The 19,450-nt window shown below is 60.6% G+C and overlaps 1 protein-coding gene across 5 annotated transcripts in view; it reads left to right on the plus strand.

Moving 5' to 3' along the window:
* The window catches only part of OSBP2 (oxysterol binding protein 2), a 136,631-nt gene that overhangs the window by 92,003 nt on the left and 25,178 nt on the right, over window positions 1-19,450 (plus strand). For all 5 annotated transcript variants that reach the window (XM_063350745.1, XM_063350746.1, XM_063350747.1 and 2 more), the window contains one exon: window positions 8,812-9,062. In XM_063350745.1, coding sequence (XP_063206815.1) covers window positions 8,812-9,062 — 251 coding nt within the window. The remainder of the gene's footprint in view (window positions 1-8,811; window positions 9,063-19,450) is intronic.

A 19,450-nucleotide genomic window follows, 5' to 3' on the forward strand; every position in this document is an offset into this window, starting at 1 on the left:
GCCAGACTTAACTGCTTGCGCGGGGACAGCCCTGCCTTTGAGAGGCTCCAGGGGCTTCGGCGAAGCGGTGGGTGAGCGGCTCAGGGTTGCGGGAGGCTCGGGGAGGAATTCAAGGTGGTGTGGGAAGGGTGAGGACTTTTTCTTAAAGCGAGGACACTCGGGAAGGGAAACGTTTCCGCTCACAGGGCGGAGAAGGAAGGTGCGGGGTGTAGGAAGAGAGCATCAGTGCTGGAGCTGGAGGGGAAGGTGAGCGGGGATTCATTGCTGCCCTGGCCATGGTGCGGTGCCCGGTAGCGCTGGTGCTTGGGGCTGGAGACATCGCAGACGGACTTCAGGTGCGGTTTGGGAGATACGGAATAAAAGGTCTAACGCTGAACCCTTCAGTCCTTTTGCTCTATCCCCTTCCCCTGAAAAGGCTTTTCCCAGCTCGGCTCCTCCGCGGGCAGCACCGAAACATCCCGGCCGTGAGCAGCAGCCCTCTGGGGTGCTCCAGGTCTCCCCGATGATTTTTTGGGTGGGGGATGCTCTGCGTGGCGATGCCTCCGGTGCTGGGGCATCCTGGCGCTGGGTTTCCCTGTGGGCTGCAGTGCAAAGCCCCGGCGTGGGGAACTGCCCGCCCTGCGCCTCCCGACGGCAGCTTTTCCACCAGCTCCGGAAAAATTGCGAGCAACGGCAAATATTTAGCTGAGGGAAGTTTTAGAGGCAGAAAACGGGGGGTGTAAAGGGAGCTTCTGCCTTAATGGCCTCCTGGTGAGATGCTGCTCTGGGCGCTGAGGTTTCGTGTTGCTCTCCTGGCTGCGAAACAAGCCCGAAGAGGCTTACGGCCCATAGCTGCTGATCCATTTTACATAGATTAAATAGCATCACAGCTCCCAAAATAATCTTCCCAGCTTACCGTGAGGCTGGCCGTTCCTATAGCAACTGCTTCATGCCAGTGCCCTACAAATAAAAATCACAACAGATTGCCTTTAAGTCGCTTCGCAAGTCACAACAACGTATGGGATGGGGAGTAAAGGCACTCGGCTTGCGGGGACTCATGCTTTTAGGGCACGTAGTGTGTGCAAAATACAAGCGTTGGCGTGTTCCTGGAGAGGAGATTTATTAAAAGCTGCTGTTACCAGCAGGATACGTCGTATTTGAGCCTGCGGTTGCAGATGTTTCCCATGCGCATCATGAGCGGCGAGAAATGTGGATCGTAAAAACAGCAACTGTGTTCGTAAAACCTTTCCGGTGCTGGAGGGAGAGGAGGGAGAGGAGGGTGAGGAGGGTCTCGCAGACCTCGAGAGCCGTTAACGTGGGTTACGGCGGTGCCTGGGGCCGGTCCCGCTCTGCCCCGCTGGCGTCTCCTGCAGCCCAGCCGGCAATGCAGGCAGAGGGAGAAGCGGTGTTTTGGGCTCGGGTCGTGTTCCTGTATCGCTGATGGCACCTTGCACGCGGGCTCAGCCCCAAACCTCCACCGCGGGGCCACCTCCAGCCCAGGGCCCCGCCTGGAATCGCCTCCGGAGACGCTGGGACCGAGCAGTCTTTGCCCCAAGCAGCGTGCAGTCGGTGCAGAGCTGGGCTGCCGGAGGGAGAAGGGGACGGATTCACATCCTTGGTGGCCACCGATGGGCACGGGCAGGTCTCCGGGGGACACCGGGTTTGGGAAGGGCAGGAAAACTTGAGGTTGCGGTGAAAGCCGGGCTGACTCATCCGAGGCGCGGGATTGAGAACCACCTTGCGATTTGTTGTCAAATATTTGCCGCCAGCCTTTTGTATCTATTTTCTTGGGCAGCTTTTGTTCGCTGGAGCAGAGTGACAGCAGTTCTTGCTAAATGGCTGTCTCTCGTTAGAAACCTGCCTTGTGTTGAGGAGCAGGGTGAGCCGAGGTGAAGCTCATGAACCAGAGACGTGCTGCTCCCCGAGGGGGTCCAGGAGCACCCCGAACCCAGCGTGGGGGGGGGTCCTGCGCTGGGCAGCCCCCTGCCAGCTCATGGAGGGTTTGCTGCTTTCAGGAGGATCTTCCCTTTGCGGAGAGCAGATGTCAGAGCTGCTGGCGGCAGCACCGGCCGGTGCCGAGAGGGATGAGGGTCAGGTAGGAGCACCGCTGCCCTCCTCCGCAGACCGGGGGATCCGTTGCAGAGCTCCTTCCCTCTGCTGGGGGCAGCCTTGGAGGGTGGCATGGCTGGAAGCCATGTATCGAAATAGTATTTGTGTCCTTGAAGGATCTTGCCCGTGTGAAGGGAGCAGGGATGCCTTCACAGAATCCCAGACTGACAGGGGTCGGAAGGGCCCTCTGGAGATCACCCAGTCCCACCCCCGGCCAGAGCAGGGTCACCCACAGCAGGTGGCACAGGAACGCGTCCAGGCGGGTTTGGAATGTCTCCAGAGACGGAGACTCCCCCACCTCTCTGGGCAGCCTGTGCCAGGGCTCTGCCACCCTCACAGCAAAGAAGTTCCTCCTCATGTTGGGATGGAACTTCCCATGGTCAAGTTTGTGCCCGTTACCCCTTGTCCTGTCCCCGGGCACCACTGAGAAGAGCCTGGCCCCATCCTCCTGACACCCACCCTGGAAGCATTTATAAGCGTTGATAAGGTGCCCCCTCAGTCGTCTTTTTTCCAGACTGAAGAGACCCAAATCCCTCGGCCTTTCTTCATAAGAGAGATGTTCCCGTCCCCTCAGCATCTTGGTAGCCCTTTGCTGTCCCCTCTCCAGCAGTTCCCTGTCCTTCTGGAACCGGGGAGCCCAGAGCTGGACCCAGCACTCCAGGTGTGGCCTCCCCAGGGCAGAGCAGAGGGGGAGGATGACCTCCCTCCACCTGCTGGCCACGCTCTTCTTGATGCCCCCCAGGATGCCATTGGCCTTCTTGGCCACCAGGGCCCATTGCTGGCTCATGGGCATCCTGTTGTCCCCCAGGACTCCCAGGTTTCTTTCCACAGAGCTGCTCTCCAGCAGGTCACCCCCAGCCTGTCCTGGTGCGGGGGGTTATTCCTCCCCAGGTGCAGCACCCTGTGCTTCCTGGCTCCTGCAGAGCCTCTGAGTGTTTTGCTGGTGTCAGCCCCCCTGGCCCCAGTCCCCCGCGCCCTGCCCAGCTAGCAGACCTTGGTTTGAGGTTTGCTGTGATTTTAGGAGGTGCTGTGGGCCAGCTTGGGCTCGGAGCTGAGGATCCAAAAGGGCCAAACTGGTGAAAGGTGTGAGGGCAGCATCCAGAGGCAACGAGCACAGAGCATCCCCCACCGCGGCAAGTCCTCACCGCCGCCGTTCTGGTTCCTCCTCATCCCCGGCTTGCGTTGGAAAATCCTCTTCAAAGCCATCGTGAAAACTCCTGTACAGCAAAGCCTGGCAGGTGTGCCCGTGGGCTCTGTCCGCGCTGGGTCACGGCGAGGTCTTTTCCGAGTTGGAACCTATTGGCTATCGCCGGGGATAGAAAAAATAATTGGGAGTTACGCTTTCCCCCTCCCTAGCTCCCATGTATTTAGGACTACAAGTTTCTCCAGTTTCCACGTGGGTTTGTGATCTTAACTCACAGCAACGAGGAACCCCCCACCCCGGCGGGGAGGCTGCTGAAGTCCGGAGTGTCTGAGTTTGCCGGGCTGGTCACACGTTGGCTTCTGCGAACACCTGCAGTCTTTGCCCTGGGACGAGGAGCCCTGGGCAGGCTCTCGCTCTCTCTCGGTGGGTATTTCCTGACCTTCGGGGTTTTTTTTTTTTACCAGCCTTAGCAAAGCAAAATCCAGTTTTTTTTCCAGTTGATGCAAAGAAGGATCCCCAGCGCCGCGGCGTTTGGCTGTGCTCCAAGCGAAGCTCTCCAGGCGATGGCTTGCGGCTCTTTCACCTTTCTGGCTGAGCGAACCCTTGGTCCTCAGCAAGAAGAGTAAACGGTGCTGCTCCTCCAGCGCTTCACAAATCGTCTTCAGCAGGAACCGCAGGAACCGCAGGAGTTGGTGGGTCTCGTGCTTCTGCAGCCAAGTGGCTTCTCTGGGACCGTCCTCCCCAAGACGGGCAAACGAGGGGTTGTCCAGACCCTGGACAGCCCTGTCCCCACCTCCCGGCTGTGCCGCAGGGACAAGCGGGAGCGTTCCCGTTGGTTGTCCTGGTGGCACCAAGAAGCCAGCTGGAAAGCAGGGTGGAGATGGGGTGGAAGCGGCGCTCCTCCGCTCGCATGGGGGGCTGCTCTTACCCACGGACGGTTGGACCGAAGCTGGTGCAGATCTGAGAGGCTGCTGGTCGCTTGAGGAATGAGGTGGATTTGTGTTTCTGGGTATTTTGACTGCTTTCCCTCAGGCTCCCAGGAGAAAGGGATACGGCAGCGCTGGTCCTCAGGCTGGCCCTTCCTCGGCCTGGAGAGCAGCGTTCTGCTGGAGGATGCCCATGTCTCCGGTGAGCGCTGTGTGTGGAGCAAGTCCAGAAGGACGGAGCGGAGGAAACATGGGGGTGATTTAAAAAAATAATAAGGAGCACACTCACTGCTCTTCTGCTCGTGATGGTGGTCCCCATGGGGCTGCGGTTTGCTTTTTCCTGGCCCTTTTAGGATGCTTTGCCTGCGCCTGTAGGTGAAGCCGAGACCTCGTTCAACCTCCTGGCTTTCCTGGAGCCAGGATTTCACAAATAACCATCTTTACAGGCAAAAACCTCCAGGTAGTGAAGTGAGGTCCCAGGAGTCTCCAGGGACTCAGTCGATCCTGCTTGGCCCGTGCTGGCGCTGCGAGGGTGGTGGGGAACGGGGAATTTCAGCGCTGGGAGGTGTTTTGGTATTGATGGCGGCTTGGAAATCCATCTTGCAGAGCTGGTGTCCGTGCTTTGCCCTGGAGTGGGGGCAGCGAGGTTGTTTGGGTGCTTTGCGTGACCGTTTCTGCTTGAACTTGCTCTGATTTCGCTGTAGCCGTGACATTGTGTTTCCTTCTGCCGGTGCTTTGAGTCGAGATAATTACAGCAAATTATGTTGCTTGGAAGTATTTTTATTTTACCGCAAGTCACAGAAGCGTGAGTTGGTCCAGGTCTCTCCGGGTGTCCTGGGCGCGGGGGCTGTGGGTGCGGAGGCAGTGCCGGTTACAGGGATGTGCTTACCAGGGATGCGGGGACGGGGGCTGCAATGAGTTTTCCGTTCTCTGCATTGGTCGTGCTTTCGCTCCTGAGGCGGCGCTGCACATCGCTCCCCCGCGGCTGCACCGCGACCCCTCTAGCCTGAACGTCCCTTTTGAAGTCTGCAGCCTCAGCAGAGCGTCTGGCACCCTCTTCCTCCACGTGCACAGGAGGGTGGGATCCTGCTGCCCACCCCACCAGCGTCCCGGCTGCGGGGGCAGGCGAGGGGCCGGTGGGGGCTGCTCAGCCCAGCAAACTCAGCCTGCCGGGGCAGCATCACGACCGGCGTGGTCTGACTCTGGTCCCTTCCCCCTTTTCATCCTGGGTTTCGGGGCGTTGATGTAATTCTGCACAACGATACAGAAATGGGCCGCGCTGCCTGCGTGCCTCCCGCCTGGAGCGGAACGCGCAGGCAGGGAGCGTTACCGCAGGCTCCGTGGACGGGCAGCGACGGGCAGGAAATAATGCCCTGGCCAAGGATGGAGCCCGTCACCGTACGGTGCCGTCCCCGTGCCGGAGCGTTCTAACGATGGGCGAAATCCCCAGGCTGAGATCTGGGAGAAGGTGGGATTTGGGGGTTAAATGCTGCCCGGGGACGGGCAGAGAGATGCTGCCTCCTGCTTGGCACAGTTTTTTGCAGTCTCTATAAAGAGATAAAATGATCGCTGGGGAGTACTACTGATGTTCTACAAGCAGAAAAATCACAGAATGGTTTGGGTTGGAAGGGACCTTAAAGATCATCCTGTTCCAACCCCAATCCCAAATTAGTTTGTCCCCTTGAGTCCCACAGAAACACTGTTTTTTGACAATGAGTGGTGAGAGTTGCCTGGCTGGTGGCTGTGATGAAAACCAAGCTAGCGTGGTTGCCGTCTGCTTCTGGTAGTTTTATAAAACGTTATGATGTATTTTAAATTGCCCATTAACTGAGCTTATTAGGGATCAAATCCTGGATGCCATGGAGAGGTGGTTCCCATCCCTGGAGCTCCCGCAGCCTGCCCAGCCCAGGAGAGGGGGCCGGGATGCTCGCGGGGAGTGCGGGTGCGTTGCCTGGAGAGAGCCAGGAGCTCTGGCGCTGGCCGTGGGTGGCTGTGCCTGGGCTGAGCTGCGTAAATGCCACCACCATCCTGTGCCCTCCCTGCGTGCCCATTCCAGGCCTGAGATCTGGGCTGTGTTGCGGATCGGTGCCCGTGGGTGTGCGGTGTCGTGGGACGAGGTGGTGGATCTGGTGGACCTGCCGGACCAGCGCGTGGACCTTGCAGCTCCGGAGGAGGAGGTTGACAACCTGATGAGAGGTGATGGCTGCAGACGGAGCTTTGCGAGGTGGAAACTGTGTTGCCGGGCAGTAGCGAAGGAGAGATGCGTGGGAGACTGTGAAAGGAGACGGATGCAAGCCTCTGCTCTGGAAAGCCCTCAGGAGGCGGCTGGAGCAGCGGCAGCAGCACGGTACCTCTCCCGGCGAGCGTCCGTCCGCTGCAGGGTACAGCGTGCTCCGTCCTCCAGATGCGCCAGCTGGGGACAGGGACAAAGGCGATACTCAAAGCCCCGGGGGAGGTGTGTACGCTGGCAGTGACCCGCAGCGCCTTGGTGTGCCCCGGGATGAAGGGCAGCGTGGAAATAGTTGAAACAGAAAGCGGAGGCTTTGGTTACTTTCCTTCCTGGTGGAAAAGTGGCTTAATTTTTCCAGCTCGGTCATTTGCGGTTGGCACGGGCAGGGTGCCTGCAGGGTAAGCCCGTGCCGTGGTACCTCTGTGTGCCCTCCTGGGACGGAGCCTCTCAAATCCTGCGTATTCCCTTTCCCGTTCTCCTTCCCCTGCCCGTCTCCCCCACCTGTGCCGAGGACGTTCCTTGGTGCCACCCGTTTTTCCAAAAGGCTGGTCCTGTCCCTGGGAGCAGGGCTGTTCCCCCCAGCCTGTCGGTGGGAGCCGTCTCTGCTCCCGGCGCCTTGGCTGGCTGCTCCCTGCCTTGGGAAGGGCTCGGTGGGCTTCCCGTGGGTGCTGCGACTGCTGGCACGGGTGGATTATTTATTGCTTGAGCGTCCTTGGTGGCCACAAGCCACCCTTCGCCTCCTGCCTTTTAAATGGGAGGTTTGTGCGCTGTGGCTGCTCGGGGCTGGGTTGCAGATGAACCAAACGGTTGCGTTGGGAGATGCTGCCCTGCTGTTTCACAAGCCGCTGGCATTTCGCTCTGTGCCCTGTTTCCCAGCAGAGCTTTAATTTCTTCTCCCGCCGTCCTTGGGCAGCAGGGTTAGATCCCGCTGTGTAGGATAAGCCTTGTCCCCGGGCTGCGCTTCCTTCTCCCATCGCATCCTTCCTGGGGAGCTTCGTAGCCACGGACGTGGTGCAGCACCGCGCTCTGCTCCGCCGCTGCTTCCACTCCGGGGTGACGGTGCTTTTAGATTACCCGGATTGCTCTGGCTCTTGCCTTGGAAACGCCGCTTCCCTGCCGTTAAAGGCAGGGCGCTCTTTCTCTCCTTTCCCTGAGCTGGCCCAACAGCGGTGGAATCGATCTGAGCGATGGCTGAACATCACTCTCAATATCTACAGCGTTTCGCAAGGTCGAAATGAGCCAGGAATAAAAACCACCCACCCCCACCTACCAGCGAAGCACGGGCTTTTCTCCTGTCCTTGCAGCCCAGAAAGGTGATGCGCTGCACCCCCGTTATGACTGAGGCATCCCCGAGGTCCGTACGTTGCAGCATCACGGCGTCTCTCAGCCTGGCTGGCTTGGAGGACATCCTCATCCTCATCCCTCCCGGCCCCCCCAGCCCTGGCAGAGAAGCCACAGGCAGGTTTTGCTCGTTCCCATCTCTTTTTAATTAAGGGGGAACGAAGGGGCTCTGCTGCCTTAGTGGGTTTTGGGTGCACCCGGAAAAACCTTGGCTAAACTTTGAACACGAGGACGGGGCGCAGACCTTGCGCAGGACCTGCTCTGCGCTCACTTTTCGTATTCCCTTTGGGCGATGCCGCCTCTCGGAGCCGCTCACCTCCTCCGCCTTCCCCGGGGGAGCAGTGGGATCATGGCATGGAATCATGGAATGGTTTGACTTGGAAGGAAGGGACCTTAAAGACCATCTAGTTTCAGTCCCAGTGGATGATGTGAAGAAAAGCGGTGTTATACGCGCTACTTGGTTTTGGGTTGGTTTTCTGGTTTTAAGTCACACAAGTGTTGTGGAGTTGCAGGAATAACCATTTCTGCTGTACCTGAGGTGCCGATTGTGGAGTTTCCTGCCCTCTGAAGGCGTGATGATGGTTTTGGGTAAAGGCTGTTACTCCCCGCTGTGTCTCTGCGACCTCTCCCTTGGCTGAAGTGGCTGGTCCTGCCCCGGGCAGACCTTGCAGAGCCCCCGCGAGGTTCGGTGCCGGTGCAGGGCACGTTGACACCCTGCCTGGCTCCGGTGGCCGTGCGTGGAGAGGAGAGGTTTGGCGCGTGGCCCTTCCCGGTGACACCAACACACCGCTCCCTGTGCCACCCCCCGTCACCCAGCCCTGAACCAAATCCCGGTGACAGCCCCAGGAGAGCCTCCCGGACGCCTCCTCGGGGCGCTGGGTGACATCCCGCATCTCTCCTCCGCACCGCGCTCTGCTCCGGGGGGGACATGGTGGCCACGACCCCCAGCCCGGGCAGAGCTGCCTGCGTGCGGGAGGAGGCGGGAGGTCCCTGCCCGCTGCGCCGCGGGTTAGTACGGTCCGGGGGTAACCATGGAAACTGTTTTTTTTTGTTTTTTTTTCCCTCCATCCCTCCCTTTGCAGATGACTCGGGCGACGAGGAGCCCGCCTCGCAGTCAGACAAGAGCGAGCTGCACGGCACGTTGAAAACCCTCTCGAGTAAGCTGGAGGATCTGAGCACTTGCAATGACCTGATCGCGAAGCATGGGGCGGCCCTGCAGCGCTCGCTCAGCGAGCTGGAGAACCTGAAGCTGCCGGCCGAGAGCGGCGAGAAGATCAAGGCGGTGAACGAACGAGCCACGCTCTTCCGCATCACCTCCAATGCTATGATCAACGTAAGTGCCGCCGGCCGAGCCCCCGCGGTCGCGAGGAGGCGGAGGGAGAAGCGTTTTCCTCCTCTTCTTCCTCCGTCGTCCTTCTTCCCTCCGGCACGGCTCCGTTTTCTCCCCGCGCACCGGGTTGTGCGAGAGCTGGGTGTTGGCGTGGAGCTGGGGCTCGGTGCTGGCTCAGCGCCGCGGCGCGAGGGGTGGGAATTGGGAAGGTGCCGCCCGGGGAGTGGGCACGGGTGCGTGTTACCCCCTGAGTCTGCCACATCCTTACAGTGCGCTTTCTGGGGAGCCTGCTCCAAAACAGGAGATTTGGGATGTCAAGCCGGGGGAAGCAGAGATTTGGGGTGCAGAGGGGCTTTCGGCCTGTCCTGGGGTGCCTTTCTGGCCGGCGCGGCGGTTGGGAGCCCGTTGCCTGCTGCAGATTCAGACCCGCATCCCCCCATCGCTCATGTCTTCATCGACTTCCATGAAGCTGCCCTTGTTTTACACGGCCGGTGGATTTAACCCCCTCGGGGACCGAGGCTGCCTCATGCCGGCTGCTCTCTCCCAGGCCGGAGGTCGGGAAGCGCGTGTCGGCTCTGGCGCTGCTCCCTGCCTTGTGCAGCATGACGGTGCTTTCTGATTATTTTTTGGACAGCTTCTGTTTGGGGTGTGGATCTGCCTCCACGGCAGTGAGACAGCCCTTCCCGGGGAGCCGCGTTTACCTTGGGGAGTTGTATTTTCCCTGGGGAGCTTTAGGGAAGGGAAGAGAGAGTAAAACGAAATAAAATATTTAAAGCAAAAAAAACCAAAACCCAACCACGCAGCCCGGAAGCCTGAGACAGACCTGGAATCATGTATGAAGGCAGAGCTCGGGGAATTGTGAATGGAGCGGCGCTGTCGCCGTGCCGTCCCAGCCCTGAGCAAAAGGAGGTCGTGCGTTGGTTTATGTGAGCTTTTAAAAAATAATAACCATAATCCGCGGCAGGAGCCGGAGGGCACTCAGGGGCAGGAGGGCACTCAGGAGCCCTGTGGTCGCAGCATCCTCCTCCTCCCCGTCCCCCCTCGCAGGATTTTGTAGCCGTGGTGGTGGGGTGGTGGGGGGGAAGGACTTTCTGAGCCGGCATCGTGTGTTTTGGAGCAGCTTTGCGGGGGGTGGGGGGGCTGTGCAGGGCTCTCCCCACGGAGAGTTTGTCCAAGTTTTTGGGGTGGGGATGGCCGCGGGTGGCCAGCGGCGGGAGGGGACGGCGGAGCCATCAGCGCTGCCGAGGTTTGCTGTTAGGCGTCAGACCGGCCGGGGGGGATACGGGCAGGGAATCGCTGGGGAGAGGATTTCTCCAGCAGCCTTTGGGAAGGGGTGAGCAGAGCGGTGTTTGCTGTGTCCAGCCCAGAGAGCCGGAGGTGGCAGATGGTTGCGACGTGATAAAAGCTTGAGCCAGGCCGTCTGGATGGTGGGAAATAGCACAAAAACTCTTGTGCAGGGGGGAAAAAAAGGTAGAAACACGGTTTGTCCGAAGCACCGAGCAGGTAAGAGGGGGGCCAGGGAGGCAGCGAGGCACGTGTTTTCAGGTGGGTGTCAGAGATGTGTTTTTAACAGCGTCCTTTTGTACTTCAGCTCGCGGCTGAGCGTCTCCAGGAGGTGTCCGAAGGCGAAAGGCTGTAATGGGGAAGAAGCAGGATGAGGGGGTTGGTTGCAGCTCTCCCAGCTTCCTGATGAGCCCGTTGTTTCGAGGGGAGGTGACGGAGCTGTGGACAGGCGGAGGACGCTGACCCCCACAAAGCAGTGATGCTCTGGGGGGGCTGGAATAGAAAGGCAGGAGCCGGGGGAGCAGAGCAGGGTCGTGAGGGCCGGCAGGGAGAGGGACCGACAGCCTGGCCACCCCGTGATGCTGGGCTGGTGCTCCCAGCCACGCTGTCACCTTTTCCCCCTCGGATCCCTTTTTGCGCCTTGATTTATCTTTTTAGCACGGGGTGATGCCTTCTGTGAGCTGCTGCGCGGACCCTGCCCGGGGAGTCACTCCTGGGCTGGGGGGTGGCTCCGTGCAGTGCAAAGTTCCCGAAATCTTCTGTATTGAAACACGGCCATGGCTACAGGGAGCTACAAGGAGTCAAGCCATCCCCTGGCGTGGGTAAAAATGCACCTGCTCCTGCCCACCTCCATCCTGGCGGTGCTTCCCAGGGCCACGCATCCCATGGGAGCACAGGGAGCTTTCGATGGGCTGGTACTTCCTTGCAGGAGAAACTAAGCATCCCACGCCTGCCGGCTTTTCCCCAGAGACATCCCAGCCAGCAGCGACGGGCTGGTGCCGGTGCGTGGATGCTCCACGTTCCCTGCTCTGCCCTGACCCCAAACCTTGCTGATCCGCTCCCACCCGCACCCTGCCTCCCAGGGCATTGCGTCTGCCCACGCAGCGGAGGTTGGCTTTTGCAGGAGACGCCGTGGCTCGCGTCCACGCCTTGGCTGGCTGGCAATGGTGGCACGCAGCGCGGCTTCTTCATCGCCGAGATTGCGCCGCATTCACTTCTTTGTTTGGCTGCATCCCCGAGCAGTTTGGGGGGGTTTGGACCCATGGCCCGTCGGCTACGCCAAACACCCGGGAGTTGTCTGCCCCTGCTGCCTTCCTGAGCTCATGGGAGCAGCCCTGGGCTCTGCCCACGGCTCCCACTCCTGGCTGGGACCTGCGCGGCCAGCATGCCCCGGCCAGCGGGCAGGGGACAGGGCAGGGCTGGGCTTGGCTGCCTGTGGCGGGAAGGGCTGGATGCTCCAGGATGGGAAGGGATGGATGCTCCAGAGCAGGAAGGGCTGGATGCACTGGGGCAGGAAGGGATGGATGCTCCAGGGCGGGAAGGGATGGATGCTCCGGGGTGGGAAGGGATGGATGCTCCGGGGTGGGAAGGGACAGATGCTCCAGGGCGGGAAGGGATGGATGCTCCGGGGTGGGAAGGGACAGATGCTCCAGGGCGGGAAGGGACGGGTGCTCCGGGGTGGGAAGGCACGGATGCTCTGGGGCGGGAAGGGACGGATGCTCCAGGATGGGAAGTGACGAATGCTCCGGGGGTGGGAAAGGATGGACTCTCTGGAGTGGGAAGGGATGGACACTCTGGGGCGGGAGGGGACGGATACTCTGGGGCTGGAAGGGATGGATGCTCTGGGATGGGAAGGGATGGATGCTCCTGGGTGGGAGGGGACGGATGCTGTGGGGTGGGAGGGGATGGATGCTCCGGGGCGGGAAGGGACGGATGCTCCGGGGTGGGAGGGGATGGATGCTCCGGGGCTGGCGCTTGTGGTTTCTGTCCGGCTGCCTGTGATCCGATTATGTAAATGTCCCCGGAGCCGCGGGGAGCAGCAGCAAGCAAGTAGAAATAAATAAATACATATGTAAATGAAAGAGCTTCGCTGCAAAGGTGACCTCCTCGCTGCGTGTCTGGGTGCCTGCCGGGGCTGAGTCCGGGCGCTCTTCCGGAGATCTTTCCGGAGAAAGCGGCTGGGGCTGCCCCTGGGTGAGTGATCTCGGGATGACGGAGGAAGGTTTGGGCAGAGGCAGAGCAGGACGCGCCGGACCTTTGCGTTACAGGTGAGGAGGTGAAACGTGGAGGGACTGACTGTTGCAGGGCTCAGTTTAATCCCAGACCTTGGTGAGCCACCCTTCGTTCTGCTCCCATCCGAAGTTGGAAGTCGCAGGTGGCACCGTGCCGGGTGGGACTCGGGGCAGAGCTCAGCCTCGCCGGGACCAAGGCGCCCCGAGTCAGCGGGGCTGTGAGGAACCACGAGGAGGAGACGCCGAAAAGCAAGTTCGCAATCTGCCGTGGGGGAGGAGTGGGAGGTGTGTAAGAATAAGAAGCACCAAATTAAAAGGCGTAATGAGAGGCACGGAGACGAAGAGCGCCGTGCTGAACGGCGTCGAGTCGCCCCAGGAGCGGGGAAAGCTCCTGTCTGATAACTCAGCAGCAGACAGCAGGCAGGAGGGCCGTGCGGACGCGCTGAGGAAGCCAGTTTGGGCGTCAGGAAGAGCTCCCAGGGCTGTGGGTGGTGCTAGAAATAGGTTTTTAACGGGAATGGGGTTTGCTACGGCGCAGCTTGGAGGCGGCCGAACTGTGTGCGAGTGTGCGATAGCTGCGCTCTTCTTTTGGCCGGATCTGTGCTTCCTTAAGGGACGTGAGCATGGAGAGCGTGGAGAGTGGCGGGGCTCGGGCTTGGCCAGGTGTCGCTCCTGGGTTAGTTTGCGTATTCCCTGGAGGCTGATGAGGAGCAGAGGTGGAGGAAGGTTCTGCCGGGCTGGGGCAGGGGCAGGGGTGCGGTGTTGGGTGGCTGACGCTGAGCGGGCGATGTTTCATGGGGAGGGGGCTCTGTGTGGGCTGGCGCGGAGCAGGCGGACGGGGGGACCCCAAGGACTCCACACCTGCCCCTCCGAGAGGCCACCGCGCTGGTGGCCACCCAGGCACGTCACACAGAGGGTGCCGGCACCCGCTTCGAGGCAGGCAGGCTTCGCCATGTGGGTTTCCCTTTCCCAAAGGAATGGACCCGTCCGGAGCAGCAGCACACCCCAAGACGTCAGCAAAGAGCATCCTTCACCCCTCTGAACCTGCAGGGAGGGTTTTTAAGTGTGTGAGACACAGCGCTTGCGCCGGAATTGATATCGATAACAATATGTGCTGCTTTTCCCCCAGGGAAAGTGGCCGCGGGGCTGTTTGTTTAAGTCTCTCCGGGATGCCCAGCTTCATCCTCCAGCCCCGGCGGCGTTTTTCTCCGCGGAGCCCTCGAAGGGCCGTGCTCCAGCTCGGCAGCGGTGACGGGGTGGCCCTGTGCCACGTGGCAGTTGGCTCCAGGAGCAGCCCAGCTCTGCCCGCGGCCACGCTCGGCTCCCGGGGACTCCGAGCGGTGTCTGCCCAGCGGAGGCACTCGCCGGCGGGCACCGTGGGTGGGTTTGCGGAGGCTCCGAGCGCCGGAGCCCGGGGGGTTACAGCTGCTCAGTCGGTTTATTTGGAGACCTCCCGGGCGAAAGATGTGCTTCCCCAGAGCTGCTCCTCTGCCTTCCCGTGTCCCAGCTTCACTGCTGTTATCCTGGAGCTCTGAGCCTCCCCTGCCCCTTGGCGATGCTGCTGTGATTAATCCCTACTCCTAAAATTGGTTCCGTATTAAAGTGGACTCATGCTCCCAGCGGCGTCAGGTTCCCCAGAGCGGACCCTGGCCCAGTGCGTAATTTCTAATGGTTTATTTTAGTGATAGGTTAACCGCCGTAGGTGTCTGCCTTCGCTTGAAAAACCGCTTAAAGCTGATGGGAAGCAGAGTCCCCGGGATCATCCTGCCGGGGCTCGGACGCCGGGGTGACCGCGTGGTAGGGGTGATGCTGCCGGTGCAAACCCGGCCGCGTCCCGGTGCAGAGCCGGCTGCCGGCGCGGCTGGGCGTGCCATGCCATCCCTCGGGGTCCCCAAACCCTCATGACACGGGCAGGAGGACGGAGCCCACCTCCTCCCTGCCTGCACCGCGCTGCCGGGGCAGAGACACTGAGTGGGGAGGGAACGGCGGCCTCCTGGGCTGCTCCCAGTCCACCCAGTACAGCCAGTGGGGCTGGAGGAGCCCTCCGCCCTGTGCGTCCTTATACCGCAGGGGTTAATTCGGGTACCGCAGCCAGCTTCAGCCCCTGGATTTGCTTCGTGGTGGCAGGGATTGCCCCCAGCTGCGCCCAGCGGCCCCCAGCAGATGCTCTGCTGCCTGAAATCAGAGCAAAACCCCGCAGCAGGGCAGGGTGTCCTCCCCTGTGATATTGCAACGGTGACGGCACAGGAGGAGCCCGTTTTTGCGTGCCTGCGCTGTAACACAGCCTGTGTTAATTATCTGCGCGGCGCTAATGACACGCGCGCTAAGCAGCGCATTGAAAACCGTGTCACCGACCCAGAAAACCCCCGGCCTTGGGATTAAATCTCTAACCCAGCCCTAATCCTCGTCGGACGGGAGTGCTGCAGCCAGGGCTCCCTGTGGCCGGGGTGTTTTCTCTCTGGATGCGCCGCGCTGGTGAATAAATAACCCTGGTGGGTGCTTTGCTGTCAGCCGGGGGACGCGGTGGAGGGTGACGGTGTCACCCTGGGGTCCGTCCCTGCCTGCGTGGCCGGAGCAGTGGAGATGCAGAGCCCAGCCCCTGCGCCCGGAGCTGCTGCCGCTTTCACCGCAGCATCCTTCGCTGCTTTTTGAATTTCAGGGGTGAGCGTGTGTCTCTGATCAGCTCTGTCCAGACAGGCGGCGCCTTCCTCCCGCTCCCATCATCATCATCATTCCCTGTGGTCGCCCAGTCCTTCCAGCCAGACGCACCATGCTCCAACCTCACGCCTGTCTGTGGGGTCTCTCTGCCAGCCAGGGCCCTCTGCTGGTCTCCTGCAGCCAAATTGTGGAGTTTTGTCCTCTCTGTGCCTTGGGGCTTCTCACTTCTTCTCCACCGCCTCCGCCACCACTTCCTCCTTCTCCTCCTCCTCCTCCTTCTTAGACTCCTGGAATGGTTTGGGTGGGAAGGGACCTTAAAGCCCACCCAGTGCCACCCCCTGCCCTGGGCAGGGACACCTCCCACCAGCCCAGGTTGCTCCAAGCCCCGTCCAACCTGCCCTTGAACCCCTCCAGGGATGGGGCAGCCACAGCTTCTCTGGGCAACCTGGGCCAGGGGCTCACCACCCTCAGAGTGAAAAATTTCTTCCTGAGATCTCATCTAAATCTCCCCTCTTCTACTTTGAAGCCGTTACCCCTCGTCTTGTCACTCCATGACTTTGTAGTCATGGGCATCTTCCTTCACCTCCCCACTCTCATCCTCCTCTTTCTCCTCGCCCTCCTCCACCTCCTTCTCTTCCTGTGTTCGTCTCGCCCCCGGGATGCTTCGTTCTCTGTCCTCGGGCTCCCTTTGGAGCCTCATGCAAGAAGATGGGGGACACATTGCCACCAGCACCCGGGTGCCTCTCGCAGCTCTGCCCTCCTGGTTTTTTGGCTGAGCGCGATAACTGTTCGATGGCAGTTTCAGAGGAGGGTTTGGAGCGTTTCTGCCCGGCAGCTGCTGGGTCAGCGGGGCTGCACTCGGGGGGCTTAGCGCATCGGAGACGGGGCTTGCGCTGTCAGCAATGCCTGGTGTCGATGGGCGGCTCTGCTGGACCGTGCGCCAGCCCAGGCGGGCATGGCCTCTGCTGGTAAACGCGGCGCTGGCACCAGGTGAGCCCTGCCCCGACCTCCTGTGGTCCTCTGGCAGCTGCCACGGGTCTGTGCCTGGTGGCGATTGCCCCCTGGGGCAGGATGGGGACGTGGGGAGGGCAAATAGCACAGCCTGGCCGGGTTAATCGCTGCTGGGGTTCTGCCCCTGCTGTCGCAAGGGTTGTGTTCGCCTCTCGCCCGGGCTGACGCACCGAGACGCTTCTCTCCAGCTCCGTCCTCCAGCGTCTGTCGAAGGAGAAGGCGCCGAAATGGCGGCACCGCTCTCCCGCGGATTTACTCAGGAAGGAGTTACGGCACGGGGAGAGGAGCGGGATAAGGGGGTGCTGCTGCTAAACCAGCTGCTGACGGCGGCCACCGCCGTTTGCAAAGGCATTGCACGGGGCTGAGACCGAGGGACACACCGAAGCGGCTTCCTCCAGATCCCAGGGTCGGAGCTGCCCGTGGGCAACGCCAGCTGCTCGCTGCCACCGCAGCCCCGCAGTGGGGGACAGATGCTCTTCCAGCCCGGAGTCTGCTTCATCGGGCAGATGGGAAAACAAGAACTTGGCGAGAGCCTCGTTAAATCTGTTTGTGAGAGCTGTTTGCAGGACGGATCTCTCTGAGCGCACCAGGGCCAGGATCGGGCCTCCAGGTGCGCTAAAAGCGGTGACCGGCCGCTCTCGTGGGGTCGGCTCTTCTGCTTTGCAAACTCCTGGAGGGTCCCCACGCCGCTGCGGTGGATTTCGGTGGTTCGGGCAAGCGAAGAGGAAGGAAGAAGCTGCAGCAGCCGCCAGGAGGTTCCTCCCCCGCGGGGGAAGAACCAATGCCGGGACCTTCCTGGGGAGGTGATTTTTGGCACACGCGGCAGCAGAGGAGCCCCGCTGGTGGCCGGGCAGGTAAGAGCATCAGAAGAAGGAGCCGAAGACACGAGCATTGCCCAAGGAAAGCAGTGAAACCCGGCAAGGGAATGGTTTGGGGCTAGCCGCTCTGTAGGAGGAGGTTCCGGTGTGAGGTCTCAGCTCTCCCCGTACCGGCCCCAGCTCAGCCTTGGCACACCACGGTGCCCCGCCAGACCCTCCGGCACGGCTGGCGAAGCCGCTCGGCGAGGTGTGGGGCGAGGAGCTGCCAGCAACTGCCTTTAATTGCTTTTTTCCCGCTGGAGAGCGATGCTTTGGAAACCAGACCCCGCGTCTTTCCTGGGAGCCGGTTGGAATCGCTTCGGTCTGAAACCTGTGGGCAGCGTCGGCTTATTCCGTTCTCAGAAAATTTCCTTGTGCCGTGCTGAGTACGCGATGGTGACGGATCCGTTAGCCTACCGAAAGGCTGCGTGGGTTCGGGATTAGAGCCTGTTAACACAGCCGGGCTGGCGGATTTGCCACTGTTTCCCACTAATCCTCTCTTTATTGCGTGGGGTGGAGATTACTCCTCTGCAAAGGCACTTGTTGCAGGCAGAGTCTGGCCGTCGTGTCAGTGCCGGTCATGGTCTCTGCTGCGTTGGAGCCGGAGGGAGGTCCTTTCGAGGAGCTACGCCCTGGGCAGGGTGGGTTTGGTTGGTTAAGCAGTGCTGAGCCTGCCTTGCGGTGGGGGACACTGGTGTCTTGGTGACATTTAGGCAGACGGCCCAAAATAGCATGATAAGTTAATAAAACTCCCAGAGACGCAACCGTGAGACCAGATCCAACTCCTGCCCAAGTGTAGGCGGTCGCCACCGTAGGTGGTCTCCTTCGTAGGCGTCTCTGACTCACAGGGAGTCCATGATCTCCATAGAGAAACGGGGCACTGCTGGGGCACACGGTGCCACCTGGAATGGGACCATCGGGGCTTTTGGGAGCCCCTTGGGTGAGCATTGGGCCTCTTGCACGGCACACTGCCACCATCTGCAGGTCACAGAGAGGTGGGCTGGAGCCGCTCTGCTCTCGTGTCTTCCCCTTCCTCGTTGGGGCATTAATGAGCTTTTCCATGTCCGTGCTTTTGTGGCACCCGTTTTGCCTGGGTGTAGAGCTGCTTCCGATGTAACACGTACAAGTATGGAAACAGAAGCAATAGGGAGTAGGATGGTTTTTGGTGTTGAACCCATACCTACTGTCCCCACCGGTTTTTACGCAATGCCACCTCATTTTTTCGTGGTGTCTTTCAGGCTTTCCTCTTGCCACCAGCCCTGCCCCAGGGAGAAGCAGCTCTGTGTGCCTGCCTCCTCCTGCTGCAGGGATGCTCCTGAGCCGCCTGAGGGTAACTCCAAGGATTTGGGACAGATTTGCCGTTATTTAAGCGGTCTGTGTCGATCTGGACGTTTCTCTGCGCTGCTGCTTCTGGTGGTGTCCAGCCAGCTTGGCCTCGGGCCACCGGCACGCTGTGGGTGCCATCGCTGTCGCAGCAGATGACTGCGCTCAAACCCACGTCTCGTTGCGATCCAACTGTTTGTACGAGATGATTGGGGATTCAGGCTGGCTCCATCCTTGTATTTTCCCTTTGGCTTTCTGCTTCCGAGTGTTTCGGGGATGGCGGGGGGGTTGGGGGGGAAAGGACAAATTAAAGCCCCTCTCGGTGCGAACGCTCTGCGCGTCTCGCCCTTCTGGATGCAAACTGCTAATTTTTATGCCGTGCCGTGCGCCCGGAGTGCTGACACGGTGTGAATGTGTTCAGAGCTAAAAAGAGGAGCGGCAATCGCCCTTCCCTTGGGGGGCTGTTTTTGCAGTAAGCGGCAGCGCAGATGTGTCCCAGGGATTTGATGACTCCAGGAAGGAAGGGAGCACTTATCTCCCAGGCACCAGACGCATGCAGAACGGCGAGGCGCTCGTTCCCCCCGATGAATGAAGTGACGGCTCTTGCTGTATAATTCGCCATCGAAAGAGAGATGATTGAACGCATCTGGCGGTTGCCTTCTCTTGTGTCGCTCCTGAGCGATGAAGTGGTCCTTGTCCCGTGCAGGCAAAGGAAGGGTCTGGTTGAGGAGCAGGAGACGTCACTCCCGGACCAGCGGGCACTTCCCTGGTGGGTTTTTTTCTCCCCAAAGGTTAGATTGGCAGGGCTGTTCCCCGGGAATGCTTGGGGCTGGCGGGGCTGCAGGTTTGAGTGCATTCCCTCAGTATCCATCCACCACCCTTGGAGGTGGTGAAATGCTCAGCCTTGCAAAGGCTTGTAGTGATCGGGCGCGGGGTGATGGCTCCAAACTGGGAGAGGGGAGATTGAGATGAGATGTGAGGAAGCAATTCTTTGCTGTGAGGGGGGTGAGCCCCTGGCGCAGGTTGC

Source organism: Chroicocephalus ridibundus, chromosome 13 (genome assembly GCF_963924245.1).
Source record: "Chroicocephalus ridibundus chromosome 13, bChrRid1.1, whole genome shotgun sequence".
Lineage (NCBI taxonomy): Eukaryota > Metazoa > Chordata > Aves > Charadriiformes > Laridae > Chroicocephalus > Chroicocephalus ridibundus.